The 17,855-nt window shown below is 47.7% G+C and overlaps 1 protein-coding gene across 2 annotated transcripts in view; it reads right to left on the bottom strand.

Annotated features, from left to right (window-relative positions):
• Positions 1–17,855, bottom strand: part of LOC118013327 (tubulin-specific chaperone cofactor E-like protein) — a 160,120-nt gene that overhangs the window by 16,049 nt on the left and 126,216 nt on the right. For both annotated transcript variants that reach the window (XM_035009153.1, XM_035009154.1), the window contains 3 exons: positions 12,449–13,010; positions 4,536–4,735; positions 417–800 (listed from right to left, as the gene is read on the bottom strand). In XM_035009153.1, coding sequence (XP_034865044.1) covers positions 417–800; positions 4,536–4,735; positions 12,449–13,010 — 1,146 coding nt within the window. The remainder of the gene's footprint in view (positions 1–416; positions 801–4,535; positions 4,736–12,448; positions 13,011–17,855) is intronic.

The following is a 17,855-nucleotide window of genomic DNA, read 5'->3' as shown; positions in this document are numbered from 1 at the left end:
ATGCTTGCCTTCTCCTGGCTTTTAGAAAGGATAGCAGAAATGAAAGAGCTCGTCTTGAGACAGCTGAGCAGAGCCAAGAACACTTTTAAAGGCTCTTAAAAACAAACAAGATGCTTTTTGGAAATTAATCCAGAGTCAAAGCTGCCTTATCTACCGTTTTATCACCTGAGACTCTATTAGCAGCCACGCTGTCATTAGTGGCCCCAGAAGGGTCAGCAAAGGACAAAACAGGGCCGCTTCTCAGGCCTGCAGAATCTTTAGACTTTCATTCCTGAAAATCTGGTCATCTGTGTAGGGCACATGCAGAGGAACAACCTACTATCCTCCAAGTGGGTGATCCGGAAAAACCGCAAGGTCCCCTAGCCAGGCCCTTGTTCCGGGGCACGTGTCTTAAGAATCAACCACAGGCTTGTCACCTTGACAGTGTCCCGGTCGTTGATGAGAATCTGCTCTTCGTTAATGTAGAAGTAGACGGGCGAGATGAGGGTGAGGTTGGGCGCCGACCACTTGTCGAAGTTGATGATGAGCTGGAAGGAGATGTCGGGCAGCTTCTGGCAGATGGTGGAGAGCACAAAGGCGCAGTTGGCGGGGAAGCGGAGGAAGGCGCCGTCGAAGGTGCGGAAGACGCCGCCGCCGGCCGCCAGGCAGTAGGACGTCTTGGTGCTGAAGCAGCCGCGCACCCCGTTGCGCAGTGCGCACTCCTCGCCCGACTTGCACTGGCGCGGGTCGCACTGGATCAGGTTGCGCCGGAAGCAGCGGCAGCGCCGCGTGCAGTCGCTGTTCCAGAACAGCTGCTTGGGCTGCAAGAGAGGTGGCGGGGTTGAATGCTGGCTGTGGGCAGTCCCGGGGGACCCCTTCCCCCTGCGTCCCGGGGGGCGCCCCCATCTGGACCCTGTCCCGGGCTGGGGGCTGGGCTGGCCTCCCGCCAAGGGGGCTGGAATCTGCAACAGGGAGCAGGAGGGGGTTTGCTGCCGTGTAAATGAGACAGCGGTTCCACGGCACTCGGATGCCAGACAACATGCCGTTTCGTCTTACTGGTTTCCGTCCAGAACTTGGGTCCCTTATACAGCTGGATTGTAGACCTAATCACAGCCAACCTGTGAATGTCTAGCTGTTAGAGGAAGTAGGTGAAGAGGAAAAATATTTGGTAGGAAAGCACCAGCTCCACCTCGAGGATGAAATTTCAGTTCGCTCAAGAATGATAAAAGTGGCCCTTCAGATCTTAACTAGGTTAAAAGAAAGTTACAACCACTTCCTATGATGAGTCATTTCAACATTCAGTGAGTACAGCCATTCCAAACTTTGTCTTTACCTATCTACTTGGAATTTCCTGTGGTGGCAAGGACCTCCATTCCTACGTGTTCTGAAGGGAGGGATCTAGAGAACAGGGAGGTTCTGGGCTTCAGTTCCAGTCCTGGACCCTACGTGTCCACCCTGAGGAACACTACCAACCTCCCAGAGCCTCCGTTTGCTCAGATCTCAATTGGAGGTAACAATACAGTCTTGCAGGGCAGCCCTGAAGATTAAATTAAATAAGACCTTATAAGGCATGTTTCCTGGCGTAGCATAAGCACTCAATAAATTGTAGATGCTATTCTTACTGGAGAAGAGCCACTCATGCTCTTTGAGAAGGTGAGAAATTACATACTTACATAAAATACCTGTAGCAAACCACCATATTCCATGGTGGCAGCCTATAATTTCCTATTCTTCCCCAAACAAGCAATCATCTGTAGACCCAGTTGTACTTGGTGGAGTTTGTGCTCTTGAACTTGCCCTTGTTCTAGATTGAGAACTCCAGGGAATAGTTGGAAATTGGTCATGATCGTCCAGGTGGGGTGTGGTCTCAACAAGTAGACCGCTTCGAAAGACCCGTGATGTAGGCACTAATTCAATTGACCAGAACAGCACTCTCCAGAGATGTGCCAACTAGGCACAGGAAGGCCTCTGCTTCTGTCTGGTCACTGTTTCTGGCTTCATGGATAGACTTATTAAAATCCCAGCTATCACATATGAGTAATGATTGGATTCGAAGGTAAATAGATAGAGAACGAGATCTCCAGGACAAGTTTTCTCAGTGCAGTGCACGTCAAGATGCCACTGCTGATTCTTTCGTCCTCAAAGTGAAGTTATTCCTGGAACCAAGGCTTTCCTCCTTCCAGACCTGAAAAATATTCTGGGTGCCAGCCGCCTCACAAATTGACTTTATTTCTCTTATCAGATTTGCAGAGTAATTGAGTGAATGGTCTGGCCTCTCTCTGATAAGAAGTCAGACATTACATGGGCAGAAAGAGAAAAATAACCTGGCATATGTGGATATGATAAAGGGTAAATAACTCATCCCCCAGGAGAACTTGATCATGAAGCTAGCTTCACAGGGAAGTCACTGGGCCCAGCATGGCTTTCTTTACCTTAGTTAGACCTGGCAATGACAGTTGGGTGAGTACCCTACATGCTAATGGCTAGATGTGTTCTCCCTTTATTTCCAAAGAAATTTGTTGTATAACCAAACCCCCAAGCTTGTTTGAATAGTGGCAAGGAGATGTGGATTATTTGTTCTGTAAGTTTGCTACTTCCCAGATAGAAGCCGTTGTCAAAACCCACTGACTTTCTGATAAAAATTGGATAATCATGTTTATAGTGCTAATAGCCGCGGAGAGCTCTCTCTACCTGCGTTTCCTGAGAGTTCCAAGGGCTTTTATATGCATCATTTCATTAACACGCCTGGATTTTTTTATTGACAAAATGCTATTCAAGGGAATAAAAACAACAAACACAATAGCATCTCCCAATTACTGAGCTGCTAGGTGCCAGGCACCTGGCGGATGTTATTTCTACAACAACCATACGGAGCTGGTATTAGAGCCACATTTCATGGAGAGGGCACCTGAAGCTCAGGGAGATGACAGCTTGCTCAGTGTCCCTCCACCAGCGGTGTGGTTCAGCGAGGCTCAAACCTGGCTCCGTTCCATGATGCCATGGACACCCGGCAACCCTGTTGAGGGGCGCATGACACCCCTAATGGATGCAGACTCTTCAGTAAGTCTCCGGACCCGGGAGCAGAGATTGCAAGAGTGCTTTTTCAGCTTTGAGTCTGGTTATCTCTCCTCCGAGACTGTGAAAAAATTGTTATTTTGTTATTTTTTTCTCACAAGTTCTGCCTTTGCCTTTCAAATAAGCGGTAAGAGCTATTTGAAAGCTCTAAGAGCTAAACCCACCTCTCCCCGGAAGTCTTCCTTGATTACTTTTCTAATCTTCTGCCCCACTTCTGTCTCCCTACACTGAAGCAGATTTCCCATTGAACATGAACCTAAAGCAACCCCCATATTCCCTCTCTTTTATTTACTCTCAGAATAAAGTCAACCTGATGGTTCTTGAACGAGGCGATGCATTTTTACAAAAAGGAGACATTCTTTATTTTTTGCCTAATTTATTTCTAATCCAGACGGTTCAATTAGATTTTTTTTTTTAAGTGCTGCTGTTCTTTTTCATTTAAAATTGGTTAGTTCTGTAGGGTATTATTTTTTACTCGTTGATAGGTTATTTTGTAATCGTTCTCTTGTTCTTTAACGTGCACGTTTCTCTCTCCTGAATAGACTTTTAAGTTCCTCAAGGCAGGGGACATGCTTTGTCATCCCCGGGAGCACCTCCAGTGCAGAGATCTGCAGATCTGCAGATAGCAGATACTCGATACTCTCCTCACCAGTATGAGATGTGCACGTCATTTCAGCAGAGACTGGGCTTGAGGCAGAACCACAGACTAAATACTTTGTCCAGGCAAGACCTTTTCTAGCTTAGTATTACGGCAAATAAAGAAAGATTTCAAAGTACAAAAAGTAAATGATTCAGTGAGCTGTTACATAAGGTTTTACTGAGTGACATCTACAAAGGGCATCTTCATCAGCTCTCTGCTGAAGCCCCCATAGAGAGGGAAGCAGAGGGCAGAATGTGGGGGGCACAGCACTAAGCAGTCCAGATAGAGCTCGCTGGGGGACGGTCCCAGAGTGACAAATGGCACACGGGGAGATGGTAGCCTTCACACGCTTTCACGAAGCTTCAATAGCCCAGAGAAGGAAGGCCATTCCTCTTGGCCTTGAGCGCCATATTTTCCAGTTAAAAATGTCCTTAGCTAAGATAGCTACAAATGTCAGATTCACAGCCACCGTATTTTCCAACTATAGACACCCCAGAAGCTTTCACTGAGATTTACAGGACAGGAAATCAGAAGGGCCTAGAGAAAGGCATGGCGGGGAGAGAGACGCAAATGCTAGTGGAGAGCGCGGGCAAGTGTAGGGGGCCTCCCAATGCCAAGGACAGGAAGGGACTGAGGCCCAAGCACGTTTCCTCATCTGCTCCTCAGTGAGCAAGGGCCTCACCCGACCTCTCCTTAGCCTCCTTGCCCTGTCCCACCTCCCTGCAGACAAGCACCCTCTTTTCCTAACCAAGGGGGAGGACTGGTCAACCGTGACCAAGCTCTTGGGGTTGGAGGGAAATCTGAGCTGGCAAGGAGGGACGGGCAGGGCTGGGCCGCCTACCTCGTAGTATTTGCCGTCCGAGTAGCAGCCGCAGCTGTGGGGCGGGATGCAGCTCTTGCCATTGAGGACGTAGCCCGCGTCACACTGACAGCCCTCCACGCAGTAGTGGTTGCAGTCGCTCTTGAGGCGGATGGCGGCACAGCGTGGTTGGCACAGACTCACGCAGCTCTCGTAGTGGCTGTTGGGAGGGCAGGTGACGGCTGGAACACAAGACACACGTCAGGCCTCGCCCGCTCACAAGGACCGTGCACGGTTTCCTTCCGGCCTCGGCTTCCCCCACTCAGGGAGGCCTGGCGGGGGGTGAGCTGCCTCACTTTCTCACTACGACTCCCTCTGTTTCTGGAAAGCCTCCATCCGACTCATTCCTGCTTAAACGATGGACCACAGAGCGGATGAGGTTACTGGAGTTCCCTCACATAATCTTTGTCCTCTGCTCAGCCGTATTTTTTTGAGGTGCGCTCTGACCTGCAAGCTTCACCCCACCTCCCGACATGCATCTCGACTTCAGTCGGGCACCCCTCATGGCCGCTTTTAGACCCTGGCTCATATTGGTCTCCCTTGTGCATGCCCTCCTCGTCCTCTAGGCCTCCCCAAATTCCCCACTCTTCAAGTCCTAGGTGGAGACCCTCTTATTGGCAAAGCTCCCCCCACCCTTACACCAATGGCAACTCGCCTTCACCCCAGAACTTCCCCAGAATCTTTTCTAAACCAGGTGTGCATAGACTGTCCAAAAAGGGGCCCCTGGGCCCCTGGATTTCTGAGGAGGCAAGTGTGTGTTGTGTGTATGTGTGAGTGTGTGTGTGAACTATGTTCTACCATTTTCAAATGCGCGTGGATGCTCTTAGGGAAGGCAGTTAGGGTCCTGGTGAAGAGCATGACTCTGGAGCCAGCTGCAGGAGACTGGAGCCAGTTACTTAGCCTCTCTGGGCCCCAGCTCCTTCCCTGTGAAATGCACATACTTACAGCACCTACTTCATGGCTGGGGTGGGGGGAGGAATCATGTGAGCCTGCCTGGCTGGAACAGCGCTTAGCACATAAGTGTTCAGTGTTAGCCAATCACTAAAGACAGGTTTGCTTAAAAGTTCTAGGGAGTCCATCGTCTCTCATGGTTCGCTTCCCCCTCTGATCTATAGAGGCTATTACTTTAATCAGTGTAAATGAAAAACATGAGTACTATTATGCTGGAACTTCTCTATACCATATGCAGTACACATTTGGGGCACATTTTATTTTTTATATTACTTAATGGTAAAAATGGACTTTTTGGGTGCACAATTCTATGGATTTTACATGTATAGATTCATGTAACCAATATCACGATCTACTATATATATTATTTAATTTAAAAGGTACTACCTGCCTGTGGTAGACAATGTAAGCCATACAAGTAAAAGTGCAACAGAAAAGCAACCTCCGGTAACAATTAGAGTTGAATCTTCTAGAAATCTTCTATGCATATACAAGTACCCAGGTGTGTGTGTGTGTATGCGCACGTGCATGTGCATGCATGTGTGTATTCTATTCCCATTTTTTTCACATGAATAGGAGCATAATATACATATATCCCCGCTCATTGCTTTTTCATGATGGTATTCCTTCCATTACCCTTGAATTACGGTTTTTGCACTGCTACCTGGTATGCATATTTTCTATGTTTATGATGATGCTGCAGTGAACATCCGTAGACATATATCTTTGACCTCATGAGTAAATGATTCTGTATAATAAAATCCTGGAAGTGGAATTACTGGGTCAAAGGGTTTGTACGTTTAAATTTTTGATAGATGCAACCGAATTGCCCTATAAAGAGGCTGTGCCAATTCATCCTCCTGCCAGTGCTACATGAGGAGGTTTATTTTCGCACATCCTCGCTGACTGTTTAGCACCAAACCTTCTGACCCTTGGAAATGCGAAAGGTTAAATGTCATACATAAATATGACATATACATACACACATACATATATATGGGATTACTACCCAGAATATATAGAGAACTCGTAAAACTCAACACAACCACCACAACAAAAACTCGATTCAAAAATAGACAAATGACTTGAATAGACAGAGAGGATGATATATGAATGGCCAGTAAGCACATGGAAATATGTTTAACATCACTAATCATCAGGGAAATAAAGATCAAAACTGCAATGAAAAACCACCTCACACTCAGTAGGATGGCTACTATTTAAAAAACTCAGAGAACCCGGTGTTGGCAAAGGTGCGGAGAAATCAGAACCCTTGTGCACTTTGGTGGGAATGGAAATGGTACAGCTGCTGTGGGAAGCAATATGGCAGTTCCTCAAAAAATTAAAAATAGAATTATCATGGGATCCAGCAATTCCACTTCTAGATATATGCTCAAAAAATTGGAAAGAAGTTCCTCAAAGAGACCTTTATGTGCTTATGTTCATAGCAGCATTTTTCACAAGAGCAAAAACATGAAAGCACTCCAGGCATCGCTGGATGGATGAATGGATAAGCCAATGTGGTCTATACATACCCAATGGAATATTAGTCAGCCTTAAAAAAGGAAGGAGATTCTGCAATGTACCACAACATGAATGAACCTTGAGGATATTATGCTAAGTGAAATAAGCCACCCACAAAAGACAGATGCTGTGTGAGTCCACATAGAGGAGGTACCGGAAGTCTTCAAGTTCATAGCGACAGAAAACAGAACAGTCGGCTGCCAGGGGCTGGGGTGGGTGGGGCGTGAGGAGTTCGTGTGTCATGAGTACAGAGCTTCAGTGTTGCCAGATAAAAAGAGTTCTGGGGAGTGATGGTGGTGGAGGTTGCACAACAATGTGAATGCAACAATGTTGAGTACTTAATGTCACGGAACTGTAAGCTTAAAAATGGTTCAGAACATAAATTTCATGTTCTGTGTATTTTACCGCAATAAAAAAAATTGAAAAAAACCCCACTATATCCTTACTTAGTTTGCAGTTCTTCATGAGGCTGATCAGCTTTTCACTTGCTTATAATCCATTTGTATGTCTTCTTCCGTGAACTGCCTTTCTGTGTCCTCCTGCGCATTTTTGGTGTTGAATTTTTTTCTTACTACATTGTAAAAGCTTTTTAAAAATTAAAAATAGACTTCTGTCTGTCATGTGTTACAAAGTATTTACTGTTTGGCTTTTAAATTGCTTCTTCTTTTTTTGGGGGGGGACCTGTATTCGATTGTTTTTGCCGTGTGGAAATTTAAATTTTTAAAGTTGTCGAATTTATGAGGTTTTTCTTCTGGCTTTGGGCGTTTTGCTTAGAAAGGCCCTCTCTACTGCAAGATTAACAAATACAAAACAAAAATGCCTTTGTCTTCTCCTAGTACTGTTATAACTGACATTTTTATGTTTGATCCTGGTTCTGTCTGGATTTTATTTTTGAGTGAGAAGTAAAGCGGGGATTTAGCAATTCCCCCCCCTTCTTCTTGTCCTTTGTTCCTTGCCTATTTATTAAAGAATACATTTTGTTTCCCCCAGTAATTTGAAATACCAGCTTTATGGAATACTAATTTCTCTTTAGTGTTTGGGCCCTATTTCTGGATTTTTCTCATCTTCCCACTGGTTCATCTTTCTATTCATGTCCCAGTGTTAACTTGGTTTTGTTACTGAAGCTCTACAATACATTTTAATATCTGAGAAGATACACCAGCTATTTAGAGATGCCCATTGTTCCAAGTATGCTGGTCCCATTTCCCCAACTGGACTATAACCTATTTTGCACCTCAGATTCTTCCGTGGCACCCAAAACAGTCCTGAGAACAGGGCAGGTAGGGTTAATAAACATTTGATTCTTGAGAACAAACTTTAAAACTCCTAATACTGATTTTCTCCACCCAAATGAAGTACCGAGAGCTGTGGGGGATGATAGCTCTACCCCTGGATTTCCACTGTGGTCATGAATGTGACTGTTGTTGGGGCCGGTACACTGATTTCTTTAGCCTTTGTGCCTCGGCGGGGGCAGGACGACGGATCCCCCCGAAAAGCGATGCGGTACAATGCAGTGGACAAGGGCTGTGGAATTGGGCTGAGTGGTTTGAGTCCTGGATCTGCCGCTAACTAGCGCTGTCACCTGGGCAGGTTACCTACTCTCTCGAAACCCATTTCCTCCTCTGTCAAGTGCAGATAATATCTCCCTCACCAAGTAGTTGTTAAGATAAAATGAGGTGTATTTTGCACAGCTCCTAGTCCACTGCCTGGTACTTCAACAACAGCGTCTGCTATTAATAGTGGGAACAGTTGTAGTAGGAGAAGAATTTATTCAACAAGAATTTATTGGATCTGCAGAGAAATCTGTAAAAGAACCCCTAATGACCGGACTTGGGATCCAGGACTCTGAATAAGAAAGGGAAAATGAAAATGATACTCAGCTCTGACTGAGCACTCACCAAGTGTCAAGCGTGGGGTGGCATGGGTTATGAGACATCATCCCACTTAATCCTCACAGTGGCCCACCAAAGTTGGAAGACACCCCCACAGACCTGATCTTGTACAGAGGTCCTGTACACTCCCCTGCAGCATCAGGGGGGGGGGCGTCCCCAGGGTCCGTGGTCTGCCCAGGGTCAGAGAGGCAGCACCACCCAGCAGAAAGAGCACTGCCAGGAGCCGCTTTTCTTGGGAAAGTTCCGACCTTTCTCAGAGCTTCACTTTCCTCCTCTAGAAAATGAGACTTTTGGGCGCCTGGGTGGCTCAGTTGGTTAAGCAACTGCTTTCGGCTCAGGTCATGATCCTGGAGTCCTAGGATCGAGTCCCACGTCGGGCTCCCTGCTCGGCGGGGAGTCTGCTTCTCCCTCTCCCGCTCCCCTCTCTTGTGCTCTCTCTCTCTCATTCTCTCTCTCTCTCAAAAAAATAAATAAAATCTTTAAAAAAAAAAAAAAGAAAAGAAAATGAGACTCTTAATGGCACCTGCTTTACGGGATGACTGGGCGGAGACTACAAGCGAGGACTCATGTCGCACTTAGAACAGTGCCGGGCACAAGTCAGTGTTAGGCATTGATGATTTCCTCTCCTGTGGCTTATTGTACTCTCACCATCTACAACGCTAATTTAAGTCCCCCATTAAGGGGCTGAAGAATGACAGACTCAGCTGAATGAATTTTAAGGAGGGGTTAGTAATTAAGACAACGGACCTCCCTCTCCCCCTCTAAACCTATTTGTTCAACTTGGGTGAAGTTTTCCAAAGCATTCACAAATATGGTAATTGGGTAATGAATTATCCCATTGATAGGAACAGCCAATATCATTGAAAAACAACAGCACTCTGCCTTGTCACCAATAAGGGGTAAGTTTGACAGTTCCGGACTACCCCGTTTTCCTCCTGAAAACACCATGTCTCGTATCTCGACATGTGAGTGTTGAATTGGACTAATTCTTGGGGGGCGGGGGGATGTGAAGCCTGCCCTCACTTCTCAGACGTTCATGCCACATCCCCTGTGGTCACAGACCCTGTTGAAGACAGGCTTTCTGTGTTCACCAGTCTCTCAGATGGAACGGCTGGGTTAGAACTCAGTCTCCTGCAGCTTTTCTCTGCTTCTGAAATTCAAAATGGAAAACTCAGCTGCCTCCAACTGTGCCCGCCCCCCCATCCCCACCCACATACCTTCTTTAAAGTATAATTTTTCTCTTATTTTAGCATTTCTTTTTTTTCCCCAATCACTACAAGCATCTATCTCCTCAGGAACTCTTTTTCGGATCTTTGCCCCCATCCTGAAATGCCAAGGTCGGGGGAGGTCTAACTGGCCCTCATGCATCCTAGCCTCAGCCCTGCTGGCAGGCAGCTGGTCTAGGCAGGGATGGGGCCCAAGGCCAAGGGTGAAGCAGGACAGACTCTGCTTTGAGTGCCTTGGATAGAGCTCCCCATTACTATATATAAAGGAGGCAACCCATGTCTGTGTAGAACTTGAGGAGGGGAGAGGGAAGGGTTGCTGGTGGAGAGGCAGAAGAACAAGAAAAAATGGTCTTCATACCCTACAGAGTCTTCCTTTTCAAAACTGTTTCCCAATCCTGCACCATTTTTAGCCCTATGGGTCCAAGCTTGATAGAGGTAGGGGCATTTTCTTCCTCCCGGGTAAGGAAGAGGCTTCCCAACACAATTCCTTTTCCTTCCCGTGAGTGACAACAATTGAGCACTGTCATTTAAGGTGAGAGTTCTTGACATTACCCCCCTCTACAAACAGTTCTTGCCTATGATTTCCCTGTGCATGGCAGCTAGAAGCAATGGTTTTTGGCATCCACTGTGTCCTGACCCCCATCCCAGCCGCCCCAGGGAGTAGTTCAACCACCACGACCTGGCTACAGGAAAAGAGAGAACTCCTTACAGAAAGTCTCAGGAGGAAGCAGGCAGTCTCTTTCCCAATGGAGTTTCCCCATCCCACAAGATATTTAGGTCCCCGGGTCCAAAGCCCGGTTTTCTGATTTAGGTGAAGGCAAGCTCTCTGGCTACCCCCGTGCTGACCCCAATGAATCCAGAGTAGCTCTGGGGACTTATCCAGACCCTGACTTTTTTACAAGCATATTTATTTCACTGCAGTCACCAGAGGACAATTCGTCCAGGACAGTGACTCCTGCTGGCATCATCCCCACAACCTCTCACTCAGAGACCAAGCCTGGCTGAAATGGTATTAGCATCTTTCTCTCTCTCTCTCTACTTCCTCCCGTCCTTCCCCCCCCCCCCCCCAATCTGCATGAATCCAATTATGTGGGATGTAAACCAGCCGTGGGAACATTAAACTACAACCCTGGTTCTGGGTTTTCATCGAAATCACCCCTTTTCCAGGAAGGAAAGGGAGTTTATTCTTTGGGACCCCCACTGGATCACTTATTTAGAGTTCTGTGCGTTCAGCATCCATTTGTAACCTTTTCATACACTTAGGCCTAGAAGAAATTTGCTGTCGCTAATGAGATCGAGATGGGAAAATGGACCACGGCAGACCGGACAAAGACCACTAGGGGTTCCTCTGCCCAATCTTTTCCTATTATGATGTGCTCAATGCAGACAAATTATTCTAGTACATAACACCAGTACAATGTATATGAGTTGACAGCCTGAGCTTTGGGGTTAGAAGGTCGAATCCTGACTTTGCCACTGAGATTGTATGACCTTAGGCAAGTTATTTAACTCCTCTGAGTCTCTGTTTCTCCCTGACTAATTGGGTTATTGAGGAGAATAAACGAGATAATGTTGATAAAGCGTTTAGCACTGGGCTTGGCTCAGAGCAAACCGTTAATATAACAGCAACACCACTTGGCATGCGAACAGTGTGTTATGCTTTCAACTACCTAATTTGATCCTCTGGATGTTTCTGTAGCATAAAGGGTGGAGGCAGCGGCATTATCAAAGCATCATCAGGGGGAAACTAAGAACCGGGGAGGAAAAGCAAATTGCTCCCAGGTCACACCAACACTTAAGGACCGAGCAAAGCTAGAATCCAGGGGCTCTAATTCTCCTTCTCATGCTTTTAACATTCTGCTATGTTTCGTAAACACAAAGACGGACACTTGACATATATGAATCCAACAGAATAGCACACTTAGAGAAAGCATGTAAATGACAAGCGCCGTGATGGGCCCATGAGGTTCTCGAACAAACGAGCCTACTAACTAACTCTTCCCCCCATTAGTCCTTTCTTAAAATTGCTGTGCCCTTGCCGAGTCTAAATGCCATATACGGTGCTCTGTGCTTTATGCACGCGATCTTATTTCGTCTCCAGAGCAACACATGAAATAAGGGGTATTATTCCCATTTTACAGATAAGGAAATGGAGGCTCTGGGAGGTTACACATCTTGTTTCAGAGGTCAGATTCAATTCCAAGTGCATATCCTTAGAGGGCTCTGCTCCGTGGACTTCTGTGGAGCTGGAATAGTGGCCCGCCCACAGCAACTGAGGAGAGAGGGAGGGGGAAGGACTCACAGCAGGACGTGTAATTCCTCCAGCCGGTCACGGCGATCCCCTGAGTCTGGCAGGTGCTGGCGTAGTTCTGCAGCCAGCTGCAGGCGGTCTGCACCGCGCCCCCATCGATGCAAGAGTCAAACAGGCAGTTCTTGTAGAAGAAGGCGGGGTTCACTTTGCTGTGACACTTGGCGAAGCCGGCGTTCTGGTTGGGGATCAGGCTGCACAGCTGCTGCACCTTGGAGAACGCTTCCACCTTGGCGCATGAAGGGCAGCGGTCCCCGCAGCCAACCTGGCAGAAGGTGTCCCTCTTCACCCAGCTCTGCCCAAACTCACTGACGCTGGAAGCAAGCAGACCCATGGGCATCTCCAGATCATCTTCGGGGTTGCTGTTATAGCGGCCACACAGGCCGACCGTGCCATTCTGCATGCTCCGGGGGACTGTGACCGACAGGAAGCTCTTCCAGTCATACACGACCTTGAGGCCGAACTCTGTCTCCACCACCACGTGGAAGCCAAAGGAAAAGATATTTATTTTCCCTTGTCCCAGCTTCAGAGGCAGATATAAGCGTTCATTGTTGACCTACAGGAGAGAGAGGGTTGCGGGAGAGAAACACGGTTGGCCCAGAGAACACCCACCTCTCTGGACGAGCTGTCTCGAGAGTGGCAGCCCCAGAGGGGGGTCGGAGCAGGTTGAACGTAATCTTGGCAAGTAGTGTCGTTTATATCAGTCAACTATTATTATTAGGATCCGAACAGACTTAAATTGTTTGTAACACTAATATACCTATTTATTTCCGTGCCTTCTGTTTACATAGCATTATTTCCCCCCAGGAGTTTAAACTGTTTTCTCCAAGGTAATGAGAGGGTAATAAGAATTCAATTAAAGTTTAGACTAAAATACCAAAATGTAGAACTCTGGTGTTTCTATTTCCAGCTGTATTGTGGATTTGTTTTAGGTAAACCCCAGTTTATTCATTCCTTTGAGATTGTTTTTTTCCACCCCCTAAAGAATGACTTGCCTTTGCTGGTCCTTCTACCTAGGATGCCATTCCTCACCCGTCAACCGCCCTCTCTGCCCCCAGACCCTGCTCCGATGTCGCCTCTTCTGTAAAGCAAGACTATTGGAGCCTGTGGTGAGAATTAATCACTCCCTCATCTGGGCAGCCAGAATGTTATTTATACTTGTGTTCCTTTTCACCTTTGGCCAAGATCAAGCACGTGTTCACCACTGTGGAAGCATGCATCACAATCTGCCTTATATTATGGTTAGTTGTCTACATTTCTGTCTCACCTACAAGACCATGAGCAACTTGAGGGCAGGAACCACACTTTATTGATCTTTATCTCAATCTTCCCCTCGCTCCCTGCTGGGTGCCTAGCGCAATGCCTCATGCTGAGCGGGCCCTTGACACATGGTTCCCCTCATGTATTTTTCATTCGTAAAACAAGGAAATCCCTTAACATACAACCTTGGAAGTGCATTGCCCTTGCACTGCCCTGTTTCGATTCAGATGAGCCAAATCCTATAGCCCTGGCCTGGGTGGGTACCTGATAGGAAATAAGACTACTGTAAGGGCCAGGAGAGCAGGTCTCCCTCTCCAGAGAGGTAGGTGGCTGCCAACACTGCTCCCTGACTAGAAACGCCTTCCCTTTTGACCTTAATCTCTCTTGTATCCGACAGCCCCCATCCCCACGGCTACTGCTGTGGTTCAGACCCTCACCACCTTCACCTTGACTACTGCATATTCTCCTGACTGGTCTTCCCCTCTGGTATTGCCCCTCTCCTCCCTTCACTCTCCACTGCCACTCCAGCATCTTTTAATGCAATTGAAAGCCATTAATCCAATACCCTCTCCATGGCTTGAGTAAAACGTCTCATACACTCGGCAGATCACAAAGGGCTCTCCAGGAGCTGCCCCCACATCTCTCAGACCCAGCTCACTTACTTCTCCTAGTCCAGCAATACTCAACACTTTGCAGTTCCCCAAATGGACCAAGTTGTGCCATTTTCTTTGCTGAAAGTGTGATGGTGCTTTCTGGATCCTGCCCGGGGCCCTCATCCTCAGCCACCGTGACTATGGGCTAATGATAACTCACAGCTGGTCTTGGCTGATTGGAAGCCCAGAGGATTATGACCCCACTCCATTGCCCCCCTCCACTCCAAGGGTAGCTCTTGGCCAATGACAAACCCACACAGGGGACCAGGGGACCAACTCTGTATGCAGGTCATGTGCCAGAGCTCCTGGTGGCCCAGGCTGAATCTGGTCTCCAGCTCAGACCTCGTCCTTGCTGAGCTCTCTTCCCCTGGGGCATCCCCCACTTTCCTAAGGATCCCCAGCTCAGACTCTGCCTCTAGGGAACCTGACCTAACCCAGCAATGATGCCCTTCCCCTTGTCCTCCCTCTCTATGGGGCGATGTTCACGCTTCACATTGCAAGTCAACTATCTCCTCTTCTATGACTATTTATCTAGGCAGAATTTATTTATTCATTTGGCACCATTGTGTGCCATGCACTGTGCTAAATGCTGGAATAAAGCACAGGGCCCTTCCCCTAGTCACACTCATGTGGCAGAGAGAAGTACCTAAATCAATACTAAAAACATCATCTGATAAAAGCAATGATAAAGATAAATAGATGCACAGCACCAGACTCAGCCTGGGGACAGAATCAGGCATGCCTGCAAAAGATGATACACACACACACCTGGTCCTAAAGGATGAGTAGTGTTGGCCAGTCGAGGAGGAATGAGATGAAGAATAGGGAATCCCAAGAAAAGGGCACAGCCTAAGCACAGGTCAAACTGGAGAGAAAAAGCCTAATAAATAGGAAGAACCACAGCAAATTAGTGCTGCTAGAGCATAAAATATGGCCTTGGGAATGGTGGGACGTAAAGATGGGGAGGTGGGGAGGGCCTGGATCATGGAAGGCCTTGTACACAATATCACACCTGACAGAGGCCATGAGATCACACCTGACAAAGACCCCCTCACTTTGCAGAGAAGTAGCCACTGGTGCCTTCATAAGAGAACTTGAGTAGAGTGAGGAGACCAGAAGTCAGATGGCACAGTTCAACAGCAAATCGGAGCTATGGAAGCAGATCTTCCAGGAAGATCTCTCTTTCCAAGAAACTAGAAAGGAAGGGGAGGAGAGGGACTGAGTAGAAGCCGGTGGTGAATGGGCGTCAAGGTTTGCTTTCGAATGAACATGCTTATGGGTCGAAGAGAAGGACCTAACTAACACAGGAGGGAGAGAAGATGACAGACAGGCAAGATCCCCGAGAGGCAAAACAGAGATGGACAGGTGGGAGTGGCTGTGGAGGGGAGGGGATGTCTCATTCTCTGCACCTGGAAGGGGGGAGGTGAAGAGGATGGTGTGACAGGTCATTTCAGGAGTGCAGGAGGACGGAGGAGGAGGGAGATTATGCCTGGGGAGCACAACTTTCTCAACCAAGAGACCCAGAGGTGGCGATGTGGTCCCCGTGCAGACACAGATCACAGATGCGGAAGGTCATGGAGGGAAGGGGAGACCCACACCAGTAAACTAAAAGCTGTGCCTCTAAAGGCTCACAAGTACCAGCCTGCTTTTCCTCCTGTGTTTCCTTGCATTCTGCATTCTTGTCCGCGGGGTGCCAAGCAGGAGGCCATACCTTGGGGGAAGGCAATAGGATCAGATTCAAGCCAAAGGGCTTGCAAATTGTCACTGCCCAGGAGCACCCTGAGAAAGGAACCTCCTCCAACTCAGACAGGCAAGCTCGGCTTCTCTTTGCCTCTGAAGCCCCACGAATGCCACCTCCATCCCAGCCCTGCTGTACTGTCTCTCTTTGTGAGTGACAAACGGAGGGAAAGAGGAAGCAGAGGGAGAGGAGACCCCAAAAGGAAGAGGTTGGTATGAAGCAGAGCCTGATGACTGGAGCAGGAAGGCACAGAGGAGAAAGAGAACATTGCATGGGGATGAGTGTCAGGAAATGTATTGCAAATACTTAAGCATTAGGAATAAGACCACATACCAGATCTTTAGCAGAGACCTTTCCTTTATGCAACTGGCCCTGATCTGCTCCTATAGCTTCTCCAGCTGTCCTGAGGTCTCCTCGCCCCCCACACTTTGTTTTCTTTTCCTAGAATGCTTTTATCTCATTCTCAGCCTGCCTGACATACTCCTTTAAGGCTAAGCTCTGGGTTACCTCTTCCAGAAAGCCTTCCCGGAAGCCCCCGAGGCTGGTGGAGGCAACCTGTGGGCTCATGACCCTCCACATGGCACATTTTTGGAGTGCTTCCCATTACATCCAGATAACCTGCTAACACGTCTGTTTCTGCTGCTAGACTCTGAGTTCTCTTGGGACAGAGGTCATGTCTGATTCATTCTGCTATCCCCAGAGCTTGGCACAGAATGGGCCTCAATATAAGCCCATCAAACTAACCTGAGCCGGGGTGATGCTCAAACCCTCTCTCTTCTCTGGTGGCCACAGGATTGCCAGTAAATAGAGACACTGGCTGTGAAGATCCTGACAGTCTTCCCCTTGTCCTGGTCCACGAAGCTCCTGGTTGTGCTGAAGCCCAGAGGCCACGGCAGGGGAAAGCCCGTCTCTGCGGAGCTCTGGCCATGGATGGCTGGGACGTGGACTGCTGTGGTGCCCCCAGGAGTGGCTCGCCTTCTGCTGCTCAACCCCATGACCCTCTCTGGGATATAGATAGCACGTTTATTTCTAGCATCCCTTGTCTTAGTGGTTTCCCTACATCCTTCAGTACTGCTTAGTGCAAGGCAAGGTCAGAGTCATAGAGGGACCCTGCGTCCCAAGGAATCACTTCCATGACACCTCCAGTTCTGGGAGCGCCAGCAGTAACCTGGGGGCCCCTGCTGTGTTTCCCCCAACACTTCACTGCACACTGTCATTGTGATGGTCATTATTCTTGTCTCCGGGAGAGATGGTGACTAATAATAACATCACGGGAAAAACAAATGCAAATTATTGAACAAGCAGATCCTGTAATGTATATTAATAATTCAAAGTAAATGCTAAAATCTATCCCTCAGGCCCCCAAGGAAAAGAACCTTCAAGCATCCTGAACTCGATCTTCATGTCAGAGATTTGCAAGCTATACACTGTTTGCAACTTGAGCACTTAGGACTTCTGGGTGACTTAGAAAGATGGACCCTGGGAGTGCCTGGTGGCTCAGTCGGTTAAACGTTTGACTTCAGCTCAGGTCGTGATCCCAGGATCCTGAGATCAAGCCCCACGTTGGGCTCCCTGCTGAGCAGGGAGTCAGCTTCTCCTTCTCCTTATGCTCCTCCCTGCTGCTTGAGCTCGTGTGCGCTCTCTTTCTCCCTCTGTCTCTCTCAAATAAATAAAATCTGAAAGAAAGAAAGAAAGAAAGAAAGAAGAAAGAAAGAAAGAAAGAAAGAAAGAAAGAAAGAAAGAAAGAAAG

Source organism: Mirounga leonina, unplaced genomic scaffold (genome assembly GCF_011800145.1).
Source record: "Mirounga leonina isolate KUSES-001 unplaced genomic scaffold, KU_Mleo_1.0 Mir_153, whole genome shotgun sequence".
Classification (NCBI taxonomy): Eukaryota; Metazoa; Chordata; class Mammalia; order Carnivora; family Phocidae; genus Mirounga; species Mirounga leonina.
This window is presented reverse-complemented; position numbering and strand designations above follow the sequence as displayed.